We start from the raw sequence: 21,097 nt of genomic DNA, 5'->3' as shown, positions 1-21,097 counted from the left end.
TGGGGTCCTCTAGGTTTTCCACATAGAGTATCACGTCATCTGCGAAGAGTGAAAGTTTGACTTCTCCCTGCCAATTTGTATGTCTTTTCTTTCTTTTTGTTGTCTAATTGCTGAAGCTAGGACTTCCAGTACCATGTTAAACAACAGTGGTGAGAATGGACATCCCTGTTATGTTCCTGACTTTACAGGGAAAACTCTCACTTTTTCCCCATTGAGGATGATATTAGCTGTGGGTCTTTTGTATATGGCCTTTAGGATGTTGAGGTATGTTCCTTCTATCCCTACCTTATTCAGGGTTTTTATCAAGAAACGATGCTATATTTTGTCAAATGCTTTTTCTGCATCAATTGAGAGCATCATATGGATCTTATCCTTTCTTTTATTAATGTGGTGTATCACAGTTGACTGATTTGTGAATATTGAACAAGCTCAAGATGATCATGATTTTTGTCTTTCATCTTGCTTATGTGATGTATCATGTTGACTGATTTGTGTATATTGAACCATCTTTGCATCCCTGGAATAAGTCCCACTAGATCATGATGAGTGATCCTTTTAATATATTGTTGAATTTGGCTTGCTAATACTTTGTTGAGGATTTTTATATTAATGTTAATCAGAGATATTGGCCTGTAATGTGTGTGTGTGTGTGTGTGTGTGTGTGTTTGTGGTGTCTGTCTGGTTTTGGTATCAGGGTAATCCTTGCCTCACAAAATTAGTTTCAAAATGTTCCTTCCCCTTCAATTTTTTTGGAATAGCTTGAGAGTAGGTATTAATACTTCTTTAAATGTTCAGTAGAATTCACCCATGAACCTGTTTTGTCCTGGACCTTTGTTGGAATTTTTTTTTTATTACTGATTCAATCTCCTTACTAGTAATCAGTCTGTTCAGATTTTCTATTTCTTCATGATTCATTTTTGGAAGATTATATGTGTCTAGGAATTAATCCATTCCTTCTCGTTGTCCCATTTGTTGGCATATAATTGGTCATTCTTATGACCCTTTGTATATCTATGGTGTCAATTGTAACTTCTCTTTAACTTCTGATTTTATTTATTTGGCCCCTCCCTTTTTTTCTTGATGAGTCTGGCTAAAGTTTTACCTACTTTGTTTTCTTTTCAAAGAACCAGCTCTTAGTTTCATTGACCTTTTCTATGTTTCTGTCTCTGTTTCATTTCTTTCCACTCTGATCTTTATTATCCCCAATCCTTCTACTAACTTTGAGCTTTGTTTATTCTTTTTCTAGTTCCTTTGGGTATAAGGTTAGATTGTTTATTTGAGATTTTCCTTGTCTCTTGAGGTAAGCCTATCATGGCTATGAACTTCCCTTTTAGAACTGCCTTTGCTGCATCCCAATGATTTTTGAAGGTTGTTTTCATTTTCATTTATCTCAGTGTATTTTTTATTTCCTCTTTGATTTCCTCATTGACCCATTGACTGTTTAGTTGCATGTTGTTTAGCCTCCATGTTTATGTTTTTTTCCAATTTTGTCTTGCAACTGATCCCTAATATCATACCATTATGGTCATAAAAGATTTTTGATATGATTTCAGTCTTCTCAGATTTATTAAGACGTGTTTTGTGGCCTAACATGTGGCCTATCCTGGAGAATGTTCCATGCACACCTGAAAAGAATGTGTATTCTGACATTTGGGGATGCAATGCTTGATATGTATCTATGAAGTCTATAAACCCATCTGGATGAGAATTCCCTCGCCCCCATTATCCTCCCCACCTCCTTTTAACCCCGAATTTCCCTTAGAGTTTTAGTATTATGGGTTTTGATCCCTCTCCCAACCCATTTCCATCTCAGTTCAAGGTCAGTCTGGGTTCTGGATAATTCCTAACCTAGCAGCAGCCCACCTTCATCCCCAAAGCAATGGTATGCAGCCAGCTCAGCTTGGAGAGAAAATCCCACTAACACCTTTAAAATTGCAGCAACATCTGGGGCTCCTGGGTGGTTCAGTTGGTTAAGTGTCCAACTTTGGCTCAGTTTATGATCTTGCAGTTGGTGGGTTCGAGCCCCACGTCGGGCTCTGTGCTGACAGCTCAGAGCCTGGAGCCTGCTTCAGATTCTGTGTCTCCCTCTCTCTCTCTCCCTCCCTGCCCCTCCCCCACTTGTGCTGTCTCTCTCCCTCTGTGTGTGTGTGTGTGTGTGTGTGTGTGTGTCTTTCTCTGTCTCTCTCTCTCTGAAAAATAAATAAATATTAAAAAAATAAAAATAAGATAAAATAAAATTGCAGCAACATCTCACTCTTCAAGGGTAGAGTGAGAAGTCAGGGAGAGTTCACATGCCCAAACTGCTAGAACCTGGCGAAAATAGAAGCAGCTAGGGTAGAGGCCTCAACTGTTCTGCATGCAAAGCACAGTAAGTGCTTGCAAGCTAGACCGTTTGCGGTTGCCCCATCTACCCTAGCTGCAGCCCTGCAGAGCTGCTGCCCCACACTCTGGACCTGCAGCTGAGCAGAGGTGGAGTGGAGACAACTTAAGCCAAGAGATCTGGTGGAAAGAGAACAGTAAGGGAAATGCATAAATGTTAACATCTTAGGGAGACTGGATAAGACACCGGTTTCCTACATTACTTCCTCGCTAAGTGCACCTCTCTCCCGATCAACAGAGTCATGACAGAATTGCCTGTCATTGTCGGATTGGTTTCCCATTTCCAGTCAATCAGAAAATCTAGAACACAAAAAGTTAGAAAGGTCACACTCTCCATTCCTGTCTTTGGCAATAAGCACATTGAATTCTTTCCAGACTCTATGGAACTTCTCACCTAAAGACTTCTGAGAAAAACCTTACTCTCAGAAACTGCTTCCTGGTATTTAACCCGGCCCTCCATGCTTCAGTTTAAACTCACATGTTCTGTCTTTAGAGGAGATGAGGGTTCATGGCCTCCTTCTCTGTTGAGGGCTCATTAAGTAGCTTCCAGATTTTATCTATTTTTTTAATGTTTATTTATTTTTGATAGAGAGAGAGAAAGAGAGTATGCGAGCAGGGGAGAGCAGAGAGAGAGGGAGACACAGAATCCCAAGCAGTCTCCAGGCTCCGAGCTGTCAGCACAGAGCCCGACGTGGGGCTTGAACTCACAAATCATGAGATCATGACCTGAGCTGAAGTTGGATGCTTAATGGACTGAGCCACCCAGGCGCCCCTCCAGATTTTTATCTATTAAAAGTTATGCTGCAGTGAGCAGTCCTGTGTATGTCTTTTGGTGCCAATACATATGCATTTCTGTTCAGTATGTACCTAGAAGCAAAAATGCTGGGTCATCGGGCATTCGTATAACCCATTTAGGAGATTTTGCCATGCAGTTTTCCAAAGTGGTTGTACCAATTTACACTCCTACCGGAGGTCTACAAGAGTTCTGGCTGCTTTGCATCCTCACCAGCACTTGGCTGTCTATCTTAACAGTGTTAGCCATTCTTATGGGGAATGTAGTGTTTTCATTTAGTTTAAATCTGCATTTCTACAGTGATTTATGAAGTCAAGCTTTGTTTTCTGTTTATTCGGCGCTCAGGTGTCTGCTTTTGTAAATTACCTATCCAATTATCTTGCCCATTTTCCTAGTGGGTTGTCTGTCTTTTTCTTACTGACTTGTAGAAAGTCTTATATTCTGGATATGGATCCTTTTTCAGTCATATGTATTGAAAATATCTTGTCACCCTGTGGCTTGCCTAATTCTCTCTCAATGGTGTCTTTTTAAGGCATAGTTCTCAAAATAATAGCCTGACAGTCTTAAAACCTCAGATTCAGGAACTCTAGCCTGATCTACTCTGACCTCATCGATCTCTGAGCTCCTCTGATGGTCTTGTGGACCATTTTCAGGATTCCTCTTTTCCACCTCATTGCAGTGTCCAAACACATTTCTCCTTGGATAGGAGGGAAGCTTGGAGAACTGGAGGTCACTCAAGGTAGAGAACAGATCTTAGTGTATCCAGAACTGTGCTGCCTTGCAAGCTAAGTGATGCTGAAATCACACAAATTCTGGTAGTCTCTGGATCTTCCCATAGCCGTGTCCCATCCTGTTCACTAGCATGAGCTTTTCGAAGCCATGGAGAATGTTCAAAAGTGCTTACTAGTAAATTCCCTGACTCCTTCATGCTTCATGGTGAAGAAAGTTCACTTAAATAATACCCCCTCAACCAGAGAGGAAATTTGAACTTTTGAAGTTTCTTCCCCACTTCCTCTATATAGGCTATGAAGCAGTAACACCACCTACGTCACAGGGGTCACTCACCCACCCCTGGGCCTGTGGCTCAGATGCTCTCCCCTCCACCCCGACTTCTCGTCTGCCTTCGGTTGGACCTGTATCCCCGCTCTGTGCCAGGCCAGGCCCCATGCTGCTCTGCAGGGTTCTGCTGTTTTTCGGTAAGTCACCGAGCATGGGCTTTACTTCCTGGGCACCAAAAACTGTAAATTATTTATGGGAATCCTAATTTCCCCTTTCCAGGTTCAAGTGGGTTTTATGGCTGGAGCTTGAAATGAGTGTGTGCACATGGGGTGTGGTGGGGGGCTTCCCTGATGTTTCCCATTGCATTTTCCTGGGTCCTTGGTAAGGCAGGCCTTCAGTGTATCAGAGCTAAACTAAGGAGGCAGAAAATCACCTTCTGAGGCCCACCCACATGTTTACCCCATGAAATAAGGTTAAGTTACTCATTGGGCTGCCTCAAAAGGAAAATGAAGTTATGGAAGAAGGAAGGCTTTGGGCAGGGGTGGGCTGGAGGACCAGGGAAATGGGAAAACGCAGTTCTGTGCATTTTGCTCAGCAGTAGAAGGTGGGATTTTACAAAAAGTATTTTGGGGGGCACCTGGGTAGCTCAGTCGGCTAAGCATCTGACTCTAGATTTCAGCTCAGGACATGATCTCATGGTTCATGAGCTCGAGCCCCATGTGGGCTCTGAGCCCACAGTGTGGAGCCTGCTTGGGCTTCTCTCTCTCCTTCTCTCTGCCCCCTCCCCACTTGAACTCTCTCTCTCTCTCCCCCTCTCTCAAAATACATCAATAAACTTTGGAAGAAATCAAAGATAAATTTTTATGAAACCTCCGCATTTTTTTAGAACCACTCTACAATGTCCAGGCTGCTCACCTGATTAAGAGGCTTTGCCCGGAGTGTTCAAGCCCTTTACAAACTGGCCATCCTCCTTCTGCCTCTCTCTATTGGGGATTGTGGTGGGGAGGTCTGTTTCAGGTCTGACTGGTCCTTGGGGATGGTTTGAAGAATCAAATCCATTCTCTCTGATCTATATCTCTCTCTTTGAGCTACCTCCCCAGGGGCCACCCGTCACCCTCACCAGAGACTGAAGGGACTGGTCTTCCAAGGGCAGAGGATTATGAGAGTGGGGAGAGGGCCACTGGGCCTCCCCGACTCAACTCAGTCTCAGCCACTATCACCCTGCCACACTTAGAAGGAACAATTCTGGGCATATGTTTCACGTTACAATTTCTGAGTTGACTTACTTTTTATTTTAAACTTGTTCCCAATAGTTTGTTTGTGTTTGTTTGTTCGTTTGTTTGTTTGTTTGTTTGTTTCCATTGAACCAGAAAAGCAAACCATTCCTAAATGTGATCTCTTCCTGGACAGGATTTGCGGGCATTTGACCCTGTAAAGAAACACTTGTTCTGCCCAATGCTCTTCCTTCTCCCACCTCATTGTTACCCTGTGTGCTTACAAATGGCCATTTGGACAAGGGAAAAGGTCTAATGGTCATACTGGACAAGGTCAGGATGGCCTAGTGCCTGGATATATTCCAGAAGAAAGGTTATCATGGGCAAATCACCACCTTGTAAGAGGAAGAGCCCTTGAACTTGACTGGATAAAGCCCAAGCGTTTCCCAACTTGGAACCCAGTATCTGGATGGGGAAGACCAAAGCAAGAGAGGAGAGAGTCAAAAGCTGACTGACTAGGGGACAGAGTGGTGGAGGACCCAGATTTGACAGGGTCATGCATGATGCTTGGGGACCCCAGAAGACCAGCCTAAAATGGAGACCCCATGGCTAGATGTGGAGGAACAGAGTTACCATATGTGCACAGCTGCTATTTCCTCTTAGATGTGGGCAGAGAGACAGAGAAAACACCCTGCTCAGTAGTACACATATTATCTCATCTAACCTTTCGAATCTTATTGGGTGGGTATTTTTTGTCCCTATTGAGCAATTGAGGAAACTGAGGTTCAAAAAGGTTAAGAAACTTGTGTAGAATTGCTCTGGCAACAAGAGCAAAACAGAAATACAACTCCAACTCCACTTGTTGCCAGACTCATGCTTTCTCCATCCCACCCGGATGCCTCGGGCAGGACTCTGGTTGGGTTCTAATCACGTAAGACTGGAAAATAAAATTCATTTAAAGTGCCTGGTGGGGCATGTTCACACAATAAATGGTGCCCGTTACTCTTACTGGCCATCAGACACTCGACAGGCGAGGGGCCCCTGGCCCTGAACGTGCTGGGACACGGCCGTACGTTAAAGGTGATTTGAAGTTTAGGAGATGAGACTTAATTTCCTTCTGAGCTGAGCATCAGCCAGGTTCAGCCCCAGGACTGGAACCCACCACCCGTAGACACACACACCATCCATGACAGGTGTCTCTGGGCTTCCACGTCACGGCCACCCCTAGCACCACGGATGCCATAGCTTGGCAAAGCAGCGGGTTCCAATGTCCTAGACCTCGATTGTGACAAAGTCCCTCACACTTTGGTGAAATCTGCTTCCTTGGTCTCTCTCATTTCCTCTGAATTAGTCTCACTTTTACCTGAAAGTCTCTTCCCTCTTTTACACTTAGCCCATCAAATATTTGGAGACCTACTGTGTCCCTGCTTGGCTGTGTCTTCCTCGAGTGGGGAATGGTTTCTTGGCGTTGCTCATCAGCCTGGTCTGCTTGGGCTCGATGCCCTTTGTCAGTGGACCAGGCCCTGTGCCTTCCCCTCCCCGCCCCCCACCATGGCCTGAGTAGTGCCAAGGTCAGCGGGGCTGTGGCCTCCATTGTCCAGGACTCTGTTGTGCAGCTTATTCAACAGCGGCTCTTGGCTGTGTTGTCGCCTCATCTTCAGCCCATGGCCCTCTTTGTAGGAAGTGCTGTAACGTGGCCGCTGCCCCTCTGCACGTCCCGCTGCCCACTGCCTTCGTTACAGGCACTGGCTTTGTGGGCACAGCTCCCAGGTCTCATGGGGTCTGGGGACACAAGCTCATCTGAAGTGTCTCTGTGCTCTCTGGATGCCCCTTCTCTGGTTGTAGGGCTTCAGTGCCCTCACTCCTGTTTACTCATCACTTTGAAGCTGCAGAGGTATTTTGCGGGTGAGAAGGGAAAAGGAAGAGGGACATCACTATACTGCGAGGTATTAGTCACTCTGAGGTCAGGCCTCCTTTCTGCTTTCAGTCAATGCGGTAACCGCTTTTCCAGGTGGTGGGTCACGGTAATCTACGCAAACAGTCCGCAGGGAAGAAATGGCTGTGACGGCTCCCACTGTGCAGACAGGACCAGGAATTCAAGGCTATTGGAATTTCAAGGATCTGTCCAAGTTCACATAGAAAGAGGTGGAATCACGAGTCCAGTTCAGGTCACGTGACTCCGAACCCTGCTTGTTTCCCACTGCACTAAGCCCAGGGAGGACATATGCTTAGGGGCGCCCTGGGGGGCTCAGTCGGTTAAGCGTCACGACTCTTGGTTTCGGCTCTGGTCATGATCTCATGGTTCCATGGGTTTGAGCCCGGCGTCGGGCTCTGCGCTGGCAGCGTGGAGCCTGCTTGAGATTCTCTCTCCTCTTCTCTCGGTCCCTTCCCAGCTCGTCCTATGTCCGTCCATCTCAAATAAATAAACTTAAAAAAAAAAGTTTCCAAGAGATATGTTTAGATGGACCCAGTGAGAGATAGAGGGTTGATAAGAAAGACTCATAATTCTGCACACGCTGATCCTGTGGCTGAGCTAACCCCGAGCTGAGCAGAGAACTGAGGCTAAAAGCCTCCATCTGGGTCCAAGGCCATGTGGACAGCAAGGGTGACAGCGAGTGATTCAACACACCAAACAGCCGCACCTCAAGCCCCTGGTGAGAGGGTCTTCACCCACCCCTCCCAAGGCCATTCCCACGTTCCTCCCTGTCTACACAGCACCTAGGACATGTCAGTGTGAAGGACACAGTAACTGCCTGAGGACGGCTGGCCCGACCACGCTCGCCCAATGCCACTGACTGCTTCACCCCTTGTCACGCAGTCTAGAACACTCTCCACCACGTCACGCCCAGCTGTGCCTCCCCACCCCCCCCCCCATGCCATCCCTTGTGCCTTTCATACCTGTCTAACCTCATCAGTCATCACTTCGTGGTTTGGCCTCTCTTCCCGGGCCACCTATGCTCCTCAAATATTCATTCATTTAAAAGCATTCATACCATGGGGCACCTGGGTGGCTCAGTCGGTGGAGCGTCCGACTTCGGCTCAGGTCACGATCTCATGGTCCATGAGTTCGAGCCCCGCGTCGGGCTCTGTGCTGGCAGCTCGGAGCCTGGAGCCTGCCTCAGATTCTGTGTCTCCCTCTCTCTCTCTGCTCCTCCCCCGTTCATGCTCTTGTCTCTCTCTGTCTCAAAAATAAATAAACATTTAAAAAAAATAAATAAAAGCATTTATACCACATATAAAGTTCCAAGCATAGTGCGTGATGCACTGGCCTGTGTGTTATCCCCTCACCCGTCCCATCTGACCCGCCCATCCGGGGATTCCTCACCTCCCTCAGCCGTCACTTCCAGGCTCTACTCTCCAGAGCCGCGTAGACAGATCTGGCTGCAGGAAACGCCAGGTCTGCTCTCTGAGTTCTTCGTAGGCGTTCAGACCCACTAGTGCAAGAGTCCACTCTTGTGTCTCCCACGTCGCGTGCCCTGCCCCACGTGGCTGGACACAGAGGAAAGCATTTATTCAGTAGATGCTTGTTGAACACTGACCCTTCCGGGCACGGGTCCGAGACATAGGTGACAAGACGGTGAACAAGTCTCCACCCTCGTGGGGCTTACGTCCCAGAGTGAGGCAGCTGATAACAAGTAGCCAATTTAAAGAATAAGATAATTTCAAATAGAGATAAGTGCTCTGATGATAGTACAGTGGGGTGTTATAATAAGGGTTGAGGAGAAGTCCTTCAGTGGGGGGCCCCAGAACCACCTAAGGAAGCGACATTTGAAAGAGACAGGGAGCAGAGGATTCCAGGCGCTGGGTCCAACGTAAAAGCTAGGTGGTTTGGTGCTTGGATGGCTGAATGGTTGAGGGACTGAGGGACTGAGTGGCTGAGTGGGTGGTTGAATGGCTAGGTAGCTGAGTGGTTGAGTGGCTGGGTAGTTGGATGAGTAGGTGCTTAGGGGGCTGGGTGGTTGGTTTATTGAATGGACATGAGCACCCATGCCTGAGGGGACAGGCCTCTTTGTGAAAAAGTTCTATTATTTACCCTAATTCTATCACTCTGTTCTCTTACAGTTCCCTGTGTTGGGCAAAGTGGTGAGTCTTGTGTATGTCCTTTCCATCTCCAAGTGTGTCTCTGGACCAAAACTTAATTGATGGGCCACTGGGTCCCCCGGAGGCATCTTCAGCACAGCATACTAGGCCCATTCCTCAGGAGCCTTGGCTGATACCCGGGCAGAAATGAGACCTGGGACTCCACTGTTCTCAGGCTGAGAATAATTCTAGGTGGCTCAAGCCCCAGCAAGTGGCTCTGGGGCTCATCCTATTCCCTTGTAAGTGGCACTGGCCTCTGTCCCTCTCAGGGTGGCTCTGGAGCTCCTGTATTCTCCACTCAGCAAGGCCCTGGACTCCCTTCCATCCCTCGTATGTTCAGAGAAGGCAGCTTTGACCCTCAGCTCCTTCTGCCTTCTAGTCCATCCTGACCTTCACGGGGCTTTCTATCAAGTAGGAAGAAGCCTGACCTATGAACATCTTCACCTCCAAGGACATGTTCTATGGTTCCGGAGGCAATGGGGGCTGCTGGGCAGAACTCAAAGCCATGCTCAGTGCTGCTCGACAGAACAGGAGTAAAAGCAAGGCTCGTCATTCAGTCACCCCGTGAGGCTCCAGGGGCGGGTCCTGAGGACTGAGGCAAAGGCAGGATATACCGCGAGTCCCTATCTGATTCTTCATTATTGTTCTCAGTTTATCAGGCCTGGCTCCTGAGACTCTCTGGGACCAATGGTGTCTGACTTGTCAAAGAAGTATGACCTGGGGACAGACCCAGGCTGGGGTCCCCGGGAGCTCTTCTCTTGTCCACATCAGGCCATAGAATGCGTTTTAAGAATGAGGACAGACAGGACAGATCCCTCCCCACGACCGTGGTGGAAATGAAACTCCCTGCTGGGGGAGGAGGTGGAGGCCAGGGGCCTGAGAAGGAAGGCAGGAGGGATGAGCCCTGGCGGGCACTTCCTACATCCATCCATCTGGCTTCTGGCTGGCGGTCCGGGGCCAGCTGTTCTCAGAGGTGGACGCTGCAGAAAGGCTTGACTGGGGGAGCCAGGGGGCAAGTAACCAGTCTAGGGAGGTGAGGATTGGGTGAGAAGGAAGGAGTTAGGACAATGGATGGAAGGAATTCAACTGGACCCAAGCTTGGCAACATCGAAAGGGTGAAGTAAAAGGAGCAGAGGGGAAGTGCAAGGGATAAAGGCCAAAGAGAAGAGGCAGGGGAAAGAGGGTGGGAGGGGAGTAGAGAGAGAGAAGAGGCAGGGGAGAGGAAGGAGGGGAGGAGGGGGAGGGGAGAGGAAAGCAGAGGCCCCGCCCAGGTCTGGCAGGAAGGCCTGGGGGGCGGGGCGGCTCAGCAGGTGCCATCCAGCAGCCTGTGTCCCCAGGGGGAGGCCTGAGGCGGGCTTGGGGGGGGGGGGAGGGTGGGGACAGAGGGAGAAAATGGCCACGCAGTGTGTGGCTCCGGGGCCACCCTGTTCCCGTGTCTCACAGCCTGGCTGTACCTCCGAGCCTGGCCAGACCCCGTGTTTGAGGGAGATGCCCTGACTCTGCAATGTTATGGATGGACGAACAAGGCCCTGTCCCAGGTGAAGTTCTACAAAGACAGAAGATTACTCCAAACCCCGAAGACCAGATGGTCCCTGTCCGTGGGGACAGCTACCCTGGAAAGCAGCGGCCAGTACAGCTGCACTGGGAAGGTGGCCTACGTCCCATACCTGGGCAGACAAACCTCAGAGCTGGTCAAGGTTCAAGTCCAAGGTGAGTCACCAGCTCAGGGGGGTCGGGGGTGGGGCTGGGATGCTGCTCAGGGATCTGGTCTCTAGAGGTCAGCAGCTGTCCCTCTGGCTGCCCCTGATGCCGGGTGACCACAGGGCCCCCCGTTTAGAGCCAGGGGAAGGAAGTGCCCTGAACCAGTCTGGGCCAGACCCTTCCCCTCTGGGGACCAGCTGACCCCTACGGCCCTCTGGCTTTGGCTCGGGACTCCAGAGAGGCTCTGGCGGTGTGGGTCGTAGCTGGGAAGTGGGTCCTGGGACACAATGACAGGGTCTCCCGTGGGGCGTGGGGCTGTGACCTGGGATGCGCTCTGGCTTGGACCCGGCCTCTGGGGACTCAGGGTTCAGGAGGCCCCCCCTGAGCCTGGGCCCACGTCTCCCCAGAGCCATTCCCGCCTCCTGTGCTGAGCGCTGTCCCCTCTCCCGAGCTCCGTGAGGGGAGCCCGCTGACCCTGAGATGCCAGACGAAGCTTCACCCCCAGAAGTCGGCCTCGAGGCTCCTCTTCTCCTTCCACAGAGATGCCAGCACCTTGCAGGACTGGGGCCCCCACCCGGAGCTCTACCTCCCAGGAGCCCAGGAGAGAGACTCTGGGCTTTACTGGTGCCGGGCCACCCTTGAGGGTGGTGTGGCCCAGAAGCAGAGCCCCCAGCTGGAGGTCAGGGTGCAGGGTGAGTGGGGAGGGAGGGGAGACACTCCCCAGGGGCCTGGGCTTTGGGCAACGGGACCTGTGGGCCTATGGGGAAGGATCCCCAGGGGAGGAGGGGCCAGGAGCCTGGGTGGCACAGCTGAGCCTCCCCTCTCTGTGCTGCCCCAGTTCCTGTGTCCCAGCCTCTACTCACCCTGAGATCTGGCCCCACCGGCCTCGCTGTGGGGGCCATGGTGGAGCTCCTCTGTGAGGCCCAGAAGGGCTCCCCTCCAATCTCGTACTTGTTCTACCTGGACGGGAAGATCCTAGGGAACATCTCATCTCCCTATGGAAGAGCCACCTGCTTCCCGGTCACCGTGACGTCAGAGAGGGATGCCAGATACTCCTGCCGGGCAGAGAATTATGTTTCCGGAGAGACCAGTGAGCCCAAGATACTCTCCCTGGATGGTACGTCTTGTCCCCGAGCTGGGTTCTGAGCCCCAGCAAGCTGGCAGGGGGCAGGTCCCACCCCTCCGTGTGCCCCCTACCCACACCCTGCACGAAGCTGGGCCCGTAGCAGGCACTGCATGACGGAGCCTGGACGCTGCTCAGAGTATCCATCCACTGGACCTGGAGGGAAAACAGGAGATCCTTGGTGGGGGGTGGGTGAGACGGCTGCCCGTCCTTGTTGGCGTCCTCGGGGCCATCCCTGATTCCACCTGCAAAGCTCCCCAGGCCACGCCATCCCCCCTGATGCCAGCCATTCTGCCTCTTTCTGTCCATCTGGGGTACAATTCTGAATTTCATCCTCAGCACTCATGGTCACCCCTACCTGGGGCTTGTCTGCCCCCAACAGCCCCCACTGGCTGGTTGCCGGGCTGTCCGCGAGCCTGCTTGGTGTGCTGGTCATCGCCACTGCGCTTCTGGCTTGCTTCAGACCCTGGAGAAAAGCTGGTCAGTAACCTTTTTGACTTTCTTGGTGGTTGAATCCCCATGCCGGGCATTACCCAGCCTTTGGAAGGCCTGCCGGGGCCAGCTGCTTCCTTTTCCGGGGTGTTGGGTGAGAGGAGGGACTTCTCTTTACATGTCACCCAAAGTAGTCCACGGAGGGACCCTTACAGCTTCCAAAACGCACACACACACAGTCACCCAGGGATGTGCACAACACACGACTGCACGCTTGGGCATGAATGGAGGCACAAGCAGAGGAATTCTCACCCGCCAAACGCAAGCTCCATCAGATTCTTTCACTTTCGAAAGATAATCTGTGGCTGCAAATATAGCAGGGAAACCCCAGACCTCCAACCCTCTGTCACTAAGCTCGGCAGAGGAGAGAGAAAGAATGAGAAGCCCGATGCGTGTCTGTGCACCTGTGCGCACACACCCCTCTTGTCCAGCGCCGAGCCCGAGGTGAGTGCCCAGGGGACATTCAGTCATCCGAAGGGAACACAGTGGAGAGGGCCAAGCAATGGCCCGCTCCCAACACCGCTATTTACAAATTCCGTGACCTCGGGCCAGTTCGTGAAGTGTCTCCCTCCCGGGGTTATTGTGAGCATTTCGGCTGATGACAGCTACCTGACAGGTGACGTGTTGGGCTGGCACTTGGTGGGCGCTCAGTACATTCTCCGTCTAGTCGACGCAGATTCCCCAGACCACCCCTTCTCCTGCCACACGTCCCCTAGTCTCTCCCGTGGGAACTGCTGAAAATAAGAAGCGTGGTTAGAATTCAGATGCCGTGGGGCCCATAGAGAGAAAAAGGGAAAGCAATCAGATAAATGGCATTTCCAGGGAGCCCACTGATGTTGGGAGACCCTCCTCCTCTCCTGTCCGGTCGTGACGATGAAGCAGGAATGGGGGCCCCCACAGCCATCACCTTGGGTGGCTCCAAACTTATTCCTATTCTAATCTTTCTTCGCCTCAGGCCACATTTAAGGGAAGGCCTATCGGTGCCAAAGCTGTTTGATCCCAGCTTCCTCCTAGGCCTTCAAACCCACCTACTGAGACTCAAATCCACCCCACCCCCTCCTCCCCAGGGACAGCATTCTTATTTTCCACTTGCCAAGGGAAAACGCGATTGCTCCCACAGACCTCCAAAGCTGGGTTTACTTATTCAAGTTGGCAGCTCCTTCTGTTAAGGAATTCGCGATGAGTTTTTCGGGAGCCGGGCCAGACCACTCCGTGAGAAAGACCACCCAGTCATGCACTCAAAGCATTCCTCCCTGAGCACCAGCCAGGATACCTGAAAGGGCCTCTCCCTAGCCCTGGACCCTCTCCCCTGCCTTACCAGCACCCCAGGTAGGGCTCGGGCCAGCCTCCAACTTCCTCTCCCCTTGTTGACTTATCAGTCTTTGTCCAATGAACATTCCCTCTAGTCCTGAGTCAAGGTTCCATGCAGGCTACCTTGCTTTAAGGTATATCTACCCGGATGGTAGGAGAAAGGTGGAGGCAGGCCCAGAGCTAGATGGGGAGGCAGCTGGAAAAGCGGACCAACACTGCATGTGTGACTTCTAGAATCCCTGGGTCTACAACAAAGCCCTCTGCAAAGGGCCCGGCCATTTACCTGGTGTCGGTAACACAGGTGTTTCTGTTTCTGTCCGCTCATCTCTGGGTCAGAACATTAAAGACAAAGCAGTGCAGTTGGGGGGGGGGGGAGTCGCTGGGGAGGGGTCCTCAAGAGGAAGAAGCCTCCCTCTTCACGTGGAGGTTCTGCCCCTGCACGGTCCACGCTTCCCCCGCCCCCGCCCCGCACTGCCAACCCGGGAGCAGCTGGGTTCTATTGTATTAAGGAACCTGTCGCCAGAGAAAATAGGGCTTCGGGTGGCGGTCCTCCTATCTCAGAAGCTCGGCGACACAAAGGGTTTAGAGTATCACACAGAAGACCACCTCCGGGCCCAGTTCCAAAGCTCCCCGAGAAAAGCTGTAGATCAACAGCTTCATCCCCCACACCCCGTTCTGGAAGATTCTTAACCATCTCCAGATAACCTAGCCACTTCTTCGACAAGCAAAAACCATGCCGCCACCAAAGATGCCCAACGGGCTGCATCTCGCAAGGCAATTTTCAAAACATGTTGGCCGATGATGGTGTCCCTGGCACCATATGCAATTGTGCAAGGGGCCCACTTCAAAGCAGCCCTTGCCTCGATGTGCAAGCCCTGGTTTGTTTGTTTAAGAGCATTCGTTTTACCGCCTGTTGTCACACCTCCCGTAAAACAGAGGCCCAATGAATTCCTGGAGTTCTTCAGTGAATGGAGACTCAGAAACACAGCCCCTGACGAGGGAGCGTTAGGGGATGCTTAACAACCAAGAGCTCCTCGGAGTCTCCGTAAATGCACTCTTGGTTCTACGGGAGGCTCTGTTTCTGGCAGTCCTGCCCGCGATTCTGGTGCCTTCTTGCTGTCAGAGCTAATGGACATTTCCTGGGCACCAGGTGTGAGCAGGTGCTCTAAAATCCACATGTGGCCCAATTCCTATCCCAGGAGCTAATCTTTAAGGTTCTGGAAGCACCCGCTTTCACAGAGGCAGCACGCCAGTGGAGAAAAAGCATATAAACCTAGATTGAGATTCTGTCCCTACCCCTCACCTTGTATGACCTTGGAGAAGTCGCCTCTCCCAGCCTCAGTCACCTCCTCCATAATACTACATACGATACTATGATATCATAGCATCGACCTTTGCAAGACGGTTGTAAAAAGACTCTCAGACCCCGAAGGGTTAGGAAGGGAGGCTCTTTTGCCGTCCAGCTACGTGCTGGGCACGGGGTTAGCCACTGTACCGTGAAGTAGACATCGTGTTTGAACCCCCTGGCCCAGTGTCTCGCACATAGTGGGTGGTCACAGTTATCAGCTTCTCCTTCTTCTGTAAAGCAGCCTGACTGGTGAATCTGGGCCCTCTCCATGCAGGGGACGTGACCCATCCTTGGCGACCCTACTTCCTCCCGGTCTGTGATTCCCATGGGGCCATGCTACCCTCTAGGGTATTTTTCAAAGGAAACATCCCATAAAAATTAACCGTGTCCAGACCTGTGAATTAGCCCTCGTAAACAAACCAGACTCAGACCTCCAGCAGCCTCCACCGACTTTCTTTCTCTCAGACTCTCTACCCCCTACTTTCCAGCACACTTTCTCAGGGAACTCAACAAATTGTGCCTTTGTATCTCCCAGAGTCCCTTCCATCTCAGAATCCACCCCCAGCCCCCGGTGGAGAGCAGGACCTACTGTATGGCGAAGGTGAGTCCCTCCAGCAGGACCACGCATGGTCTGTCCCGGAAGGCAGAGGAGGGCCTCTGAAGGGGAGCAAGAATGAGCCCCCTGGGAGCCCCCAAGTCTCAGGAATCAGTCATCGGGGAAGGAAGCGGATGGTTTCTGGGGAGAGCTAGAGGGGACAGTGCCGCGAAGCCGGTGGAGGCACAGGGAGGTAGGAGGGAAGCCCGGCCTCCGAAGAGAGGGCGTGGAGAGGTTAGACCAATGGTCGGCAAACTCTGGCCCGTGGGCCAAATCTAGTTCACCACACAATTTTGCATTTGTGAAGAACATTGCATATGTTTTGTGTGATGGCTCCTTTCACACTACAGAGCTGAGTGGAGGCAACAGAGACCTTATGGCCTGCAAAGCCTCAAGGGTTGACTCTTTTTTACAGAAAAAGAGTTTAAACCTCTAGTTGGGGCTGGTAAAGCTACTGGAACCTGCTGTGGGGGCGGGCACCTTCTGCCAAGATGGGTATCCCACATTAATGGCTGCCACCCACTCCCAGCTACCGCCATGACAGAGCCCCCGACTGGCTTCCCTCCATAGGGGTCTTCAGGACACGGGGGTCTTGAGGTGGGAGAGCAGGTGGGTCCTATTCGAGCCCCATTCCTTCTTTCAGTTCGTTGGCAGAATGAGAATGAAGATGATCATTACTCTGTAGTGTGCACAACCTCACAGAAGAGTAAAGGTGAGTACTCTCGGATGAAACTGGACATTTTTGCCAATGTAAAGGGGAAGTTTGGGGCCTGGAGTGAAGTATCATTACCAACATTACCGCTGTGCCATGACCACGATTATCATCATCACCTCCTCCCCCCATCACCACCCCCACCATCACCACCATCCCCCCCAAAAACGCTACGTCCACCATGACTGTCTTCCACATCATCTCCATCACCGTTGCCACCCTAACTAGGGAGTGTTTCCGCCTTTTTCTCAGCACCGTGGAGGAACAAAGAAAAGAGAGAGAGAGAATAACACACTGTGCCTTTGCCCCAGAGTAAAAGTCTCAGCAGGACAGTCCCAGCTCTTAGAGGAGCCGAGACCCTGAGCTCCGGCCACCGACACCAGAATCAGATGGCAGGGACAGGGAAAGGCTAAGTCATCCCTCCAACGGGGGTGGAAAGCAACATGGCGTCATGGGGAGAATATGGGTTTCTGAGTCAGTCGGGTCTGAGTTCGAAACTGGGCTCTGTGTATTCACTGTGCTGCTACAGGGCAAGTTACTTAAGCTCTCTCTCTTAAGCTCTCTAATGTATAAAAAAATGGAGATAACGCTTAATTTTGCAAGACTATTTTAAATTACTAGGAATGGAACCGGGGTTCTCGACACTTTACAGGTTATCTGCTGTGCCACAGGTATTCAAAACCAGGAAGCTTCTAGTTCTTGTTTTGCTGCTATTTCTATTCCTGGGCTGTACAATGGGTTTGAATCAGCCTGGGGTTCCTGCTCCTTCCCATGAAGGGCACCAGGGGAAGTGGACAGACAAGGAGTCTCTTGGACTCAGGAGCAGTTTCCCCAGGACCCTAGCATGGCCGGGTAGATGGGAAGGAACACGCACGTGGACACGGGTCATTTCAGCGGAGAGTCACAACGGGGACTTGAACACGAGAGAGACAAAAAAAGAAGCCAACCTCCAAATATGGTTTTCACTGGCTGCAAAAAGGAAATGTGGCCGTTTTCATCGCAGCAGGGCAACAAGGCGAAGGCATGATTCAGGGCCGGGTGGCCTCCTCCCAGCTCACGATAAGCTTTCCCTGATGGGAGGGCGAGGGGTTCCGAAACCCAGAGTCAGGAAAGGCCATTGTATTCCAAGATTCACAGGAAGGGGACGCTGGATCTTCTATCATTGGAAGAATGCTTCACGTATGCAAAGATTTGATATTTGTCTACAGTTCCCCTTCTTACAGACATGACCGCAGGGAGTATCAGCCACTCTGAGCCTCCGTTTTCTCATCTCAATTGGAGAAGGAATCAATCATCGCTACTTTGCAGGATTGGTGTGAGATTAATATAATAAATATAATGCTCACACCAGAAGGATTGCCTGGTGCATGGTAGCTGTCTAATGAAGTAGCTGTTTTAAAGGCACGTTTGATAGGCTCATCTCTCTTTCTTCTCCTTATAATCCCTGTGACCACCCCCTCCCTTCTCCCTGGCCGGGGAAGCTGAGGTCCCAGGGCTGAATGGCTGGCCCGCAGTCACATGACTGGGCTGTGGTTGAGGTGGAAAGACCCAGACCTCCTGTGTTTGGATGAAGAACGAGGGGTCCCCAGAGGCAAAAGGGGGAGCAGCGCTCCCTGGGCTGGTCCGTGCGTGGAGGAGGCGGGCTGCAGGTGCGGATGTGCCAGGCACCCTAACCTGAGTGTTTCTCTCTCCCCCACAGCCGGGCCTGCTGCCTCAGCCTCGGGGACTCAGGTGAGCTGGGCCCCCTGCCCTCCCCCCACCCTCTGTGTTACATCTGCCTCCTGATCCCGACCCGCCTCTCCCACAGGACAGTTCTGTCATCTACACGGAGGTGAGACAATCACAGCTTGGTGAGCTTCCAGCCGCGAAACGGAATCCGAGAAGCAGGACCCACAAAGCCCTCCCTGGCCACTTCGAGGAGGTTCTCCACTACTGACGGCATTCCCCCCAACGCCACCCTCCAGTGCTCCCCAGGAGGCCAGCGGGGACCCCAGCCCCTTCCGTAGGTCCCCAGTCCCTGAGTCCGGCAGTGAGGGAGCCCTGTGTCCTGGCCAGGGTCCCCGGGAGACTCGAGGAGCGCCTAAATGATCTCGGAGCCCCCCTCTGAGCAGAACAGGCAGCGTGTGGGCAGGGACATCCGCACTCACGCGTGACAAGGGGACTGGACACGGGAGCCACAGATGTTTTCTTTCACACGAATGGAAGCATTGCAATCCCTTCTGTCTACACATCTGTAAGTGCTTTCTCCCACAGCCCTCGGTCCCCATGGATGTGCTTGGCCTCACCCTGCCGGAGAGAATTAATCTGCACACCCTGAGGGCTGGCCCTGGGCAGCTCCCATAAAGCATTTCCAACTTCCAAGCTTCTGCTGAGGCCCCTAAGTGACCAGAGGGCTGAGGGCCTCTCAGAGGCTTGGGGGCATCAAGGGTCGAGGGAAAGGGCCTGGAGCCCACAATATCACACAACTCTTAACCCCTGAGCCAGAGCCCCCCCAGGCCCGGAGAACACTGCCTTCGCATGCAACCCGTTTCTGTCCACACCCCTTCGAGGCTCCCAGGTTACCCACGTTTATGGAATGAGGCCTGCCCCGAATCCCCCCATGGGGAGCACCGCAGAAAACCGTTACCCCTTGTGTTTACAAAGATGCGTGCTGGTAGAACGTATTTGTTCGTAGAAAAGCATCAATATTATTCACCAATACCAATCGCTTGTAGTGCCTGCTGGTTCAGTTTGGTCTGGGGTTGTGGAGCCCACACTCAGTGACGCTGAGAGTGTCGCACTAGTAACTAGGAAGATCAATTATCCCTGCTTCTCCTCCGAGCCCCGGTTCCCTCTGGGTCCCTGCTCCCGGGTCACAGAGTGGGGTCCCGCAGACCCCGCCCGCCTCTCCTGGGAAGAGGTCCACGTTTTCAGAGGACTCCGGCCCCGACACCCAGAGCTGGACACGGTCAGGGTTCATCCTTGAGCTTAATAGAAACGTAGCCACTCAGAGGCAACCCCACATCTGTTGAATCTCAGTCCGCATTTAAAATAAGATTTCTAGGCGGTTCGTATTGCACAGTAAAGTCTAAAAAGCCTGGTCTGCCTCCAAACTTCGTGGGAATACTTCTGTCCACTCGCCTTCTGGAGCGTCACTGGATGACACAAGGGGGCCCAGAGAGCTACTAGGCCAACGCATGTGCTGGCGTTTCTCACTTCCCTATGCCTTCTCTTCCTTCCCTCCCCCCACCTGACCTTCCTCTTCCCCAGCCTCTGCCTCCTCTTCCCCATCTCTCTCGAGGTTGGTCCAATCCACATCCAGGATACACCGGGGCCCCTCCCCCTCGCTTCTTGTCTGCCAGGCCGAGAATCACATGCCAGGTCGAGAAGCACATGCCAGGTCATTGGAAGCACAGAGTCCTATCTGGTCAATCAGGAAGCAACTGTAGAAGCCAAGCCTTGCCACGCCCTCTATAAACGGGCCGGGCCCCTGGGCCCCTCGTAAAGAGTCCAGTCAAAGACAGGACAGCTCATGAAGGAGACACTGATGCTGGGGACCCGGAAGGAGCCGGCCCTGCCGATCATCCCCACGGACCGCCTCCTCCCTGAGAATTCACGCCTCCTGCCCTCTGTCCTACACCAGCGACACGGGGCCCAGCTGAGGATGGTCTTTATCGGTCCAGGATGGGCTATGGGGAACAATGAAAAGCAAGAACTTAGACCCTTTTATAGCAATCTGACAGAGCAATTTTGTTTGTTTAATATAGTCCTAAAAAATAGGGCTTAGATTTTGTATGTTTCTTTTTCTTTTAGTTTTTAGTACATTGCTTTTATTGTATCCTACAAAAGTATGGGTCCGCGATGGATGGGAAAATAAAGAAAACAGTTCCTTTGACCCAGATAGGTGAAAAGTCCCACCCTACACACACACACAGACTCGGTCTACATACGCGCCTGGCCCGGTCTCCGCCCCCCCCCCACTATGCTCCTCCCCCAGAATTCCTCCCCACCCCCACTTCTATTGACAGAGCCAAAAATATCCTTTCCCCTTAGTTTAGAAAAGAATGAGCCGGCATTTTTTAAAATGAACAATTACTCAGAAAATTGAAGACAAAGAGAATCCCCCAAAAGAACATAGAGAAAGCAGCGGCACCCGGGTGGCTCGGTCAGTTAAGTGTCCAACTCTTGGTTTCCATTCAGATCATGATCTCACGGTTGGTGAGTTCGAGCCCTGCATGGGGCTTTGTGATGACAGTGCAGAGCCTGCTTGGGACTCTCTCCCTCTCTCAAAATAAATAAATAAACGTTAGAGGGGGGAAAAAAGGCCACAGAGAAGGCAGAGCCTTCAGAGGGGACCCCAGACGGGACCCC

General features: G+C 51.7%; 1 protein-coding gene across 1 annotated transcript; it reads left to right on the top strand.

The window, feature by feature from the left end:
- The first annotated feature begins 4,216 nt into the window (after window positions 1-4,216).
- On the top strand, window positions 4,217-20,480 carry LOC132686679 (Fc receptor-like protein 6). The gene is made up of 10 exons (XM_060644563.3): window positions 4,217-4,368; window positions 9,448-9,468; window positions 10,909-11,175; window positions 11,574-11,858; window positions 12,005-12,283; window positions 12,629-12,769; window positions 15,976-16,041; window positions 16,679-16,747; window positions 18,447-18,478; window positions 18,555-20,480. Exons 1-10 carry the CDS (start codon window positions 4,338-4,340, stop codon window positions 18,681-18,683), a joined length of 1,320 nt encoding a protein of 439 aa, XP_060500546.3. The 5' UTR covers window positions 4,217-4,337; the 3' UTR covers window positions 18,684-20,480.
- Window positions 20,481-21,097: the final 617 nt, after the last annotated feature.

Source organism: Panthera onca, chromosome F1 (assembly GCF_046562875.1).
Source record: "Panthera onca isolate mPanOnc1 chromosome F1, mPanOnc1 haplotype 2, whole genome shotgun sequence".
NCBI lineage: Eukaryota > Metazoa > Chordata > Mammalia > Carnivora > Felidae > Panthera > Panthera onca.
The sequence above is the reverse complement of the archived record's forward strand: the minus strand, read 5'-3'. Positions and strand labels throughout refer to the sequence as shown.

Bases quoted from the DNA above. Each gene is read 5' to 3' on its own strand.
- LOC132686679 (XM_060644563.3), top strand. From the start codon at position 4,338: ATGCTGCTCTGCAGGGTTCTGCTGTTTTTCG. The intron at 12,770-15,975 runs GTCAGTAACCTT...TGTATCTCCCAG, and splicing joins CAGACCCTGGAGAAAAGCTG to AGTCCCTTCCATCTCAGAAT. The intron at 16,042-16,678 runs GTGAGTCCCTCC...TCCTTCTTTCAG, and splicing joins GGACCTACTGTATGGCGAAG to TTCGTTGGCAGAATGAGAAT.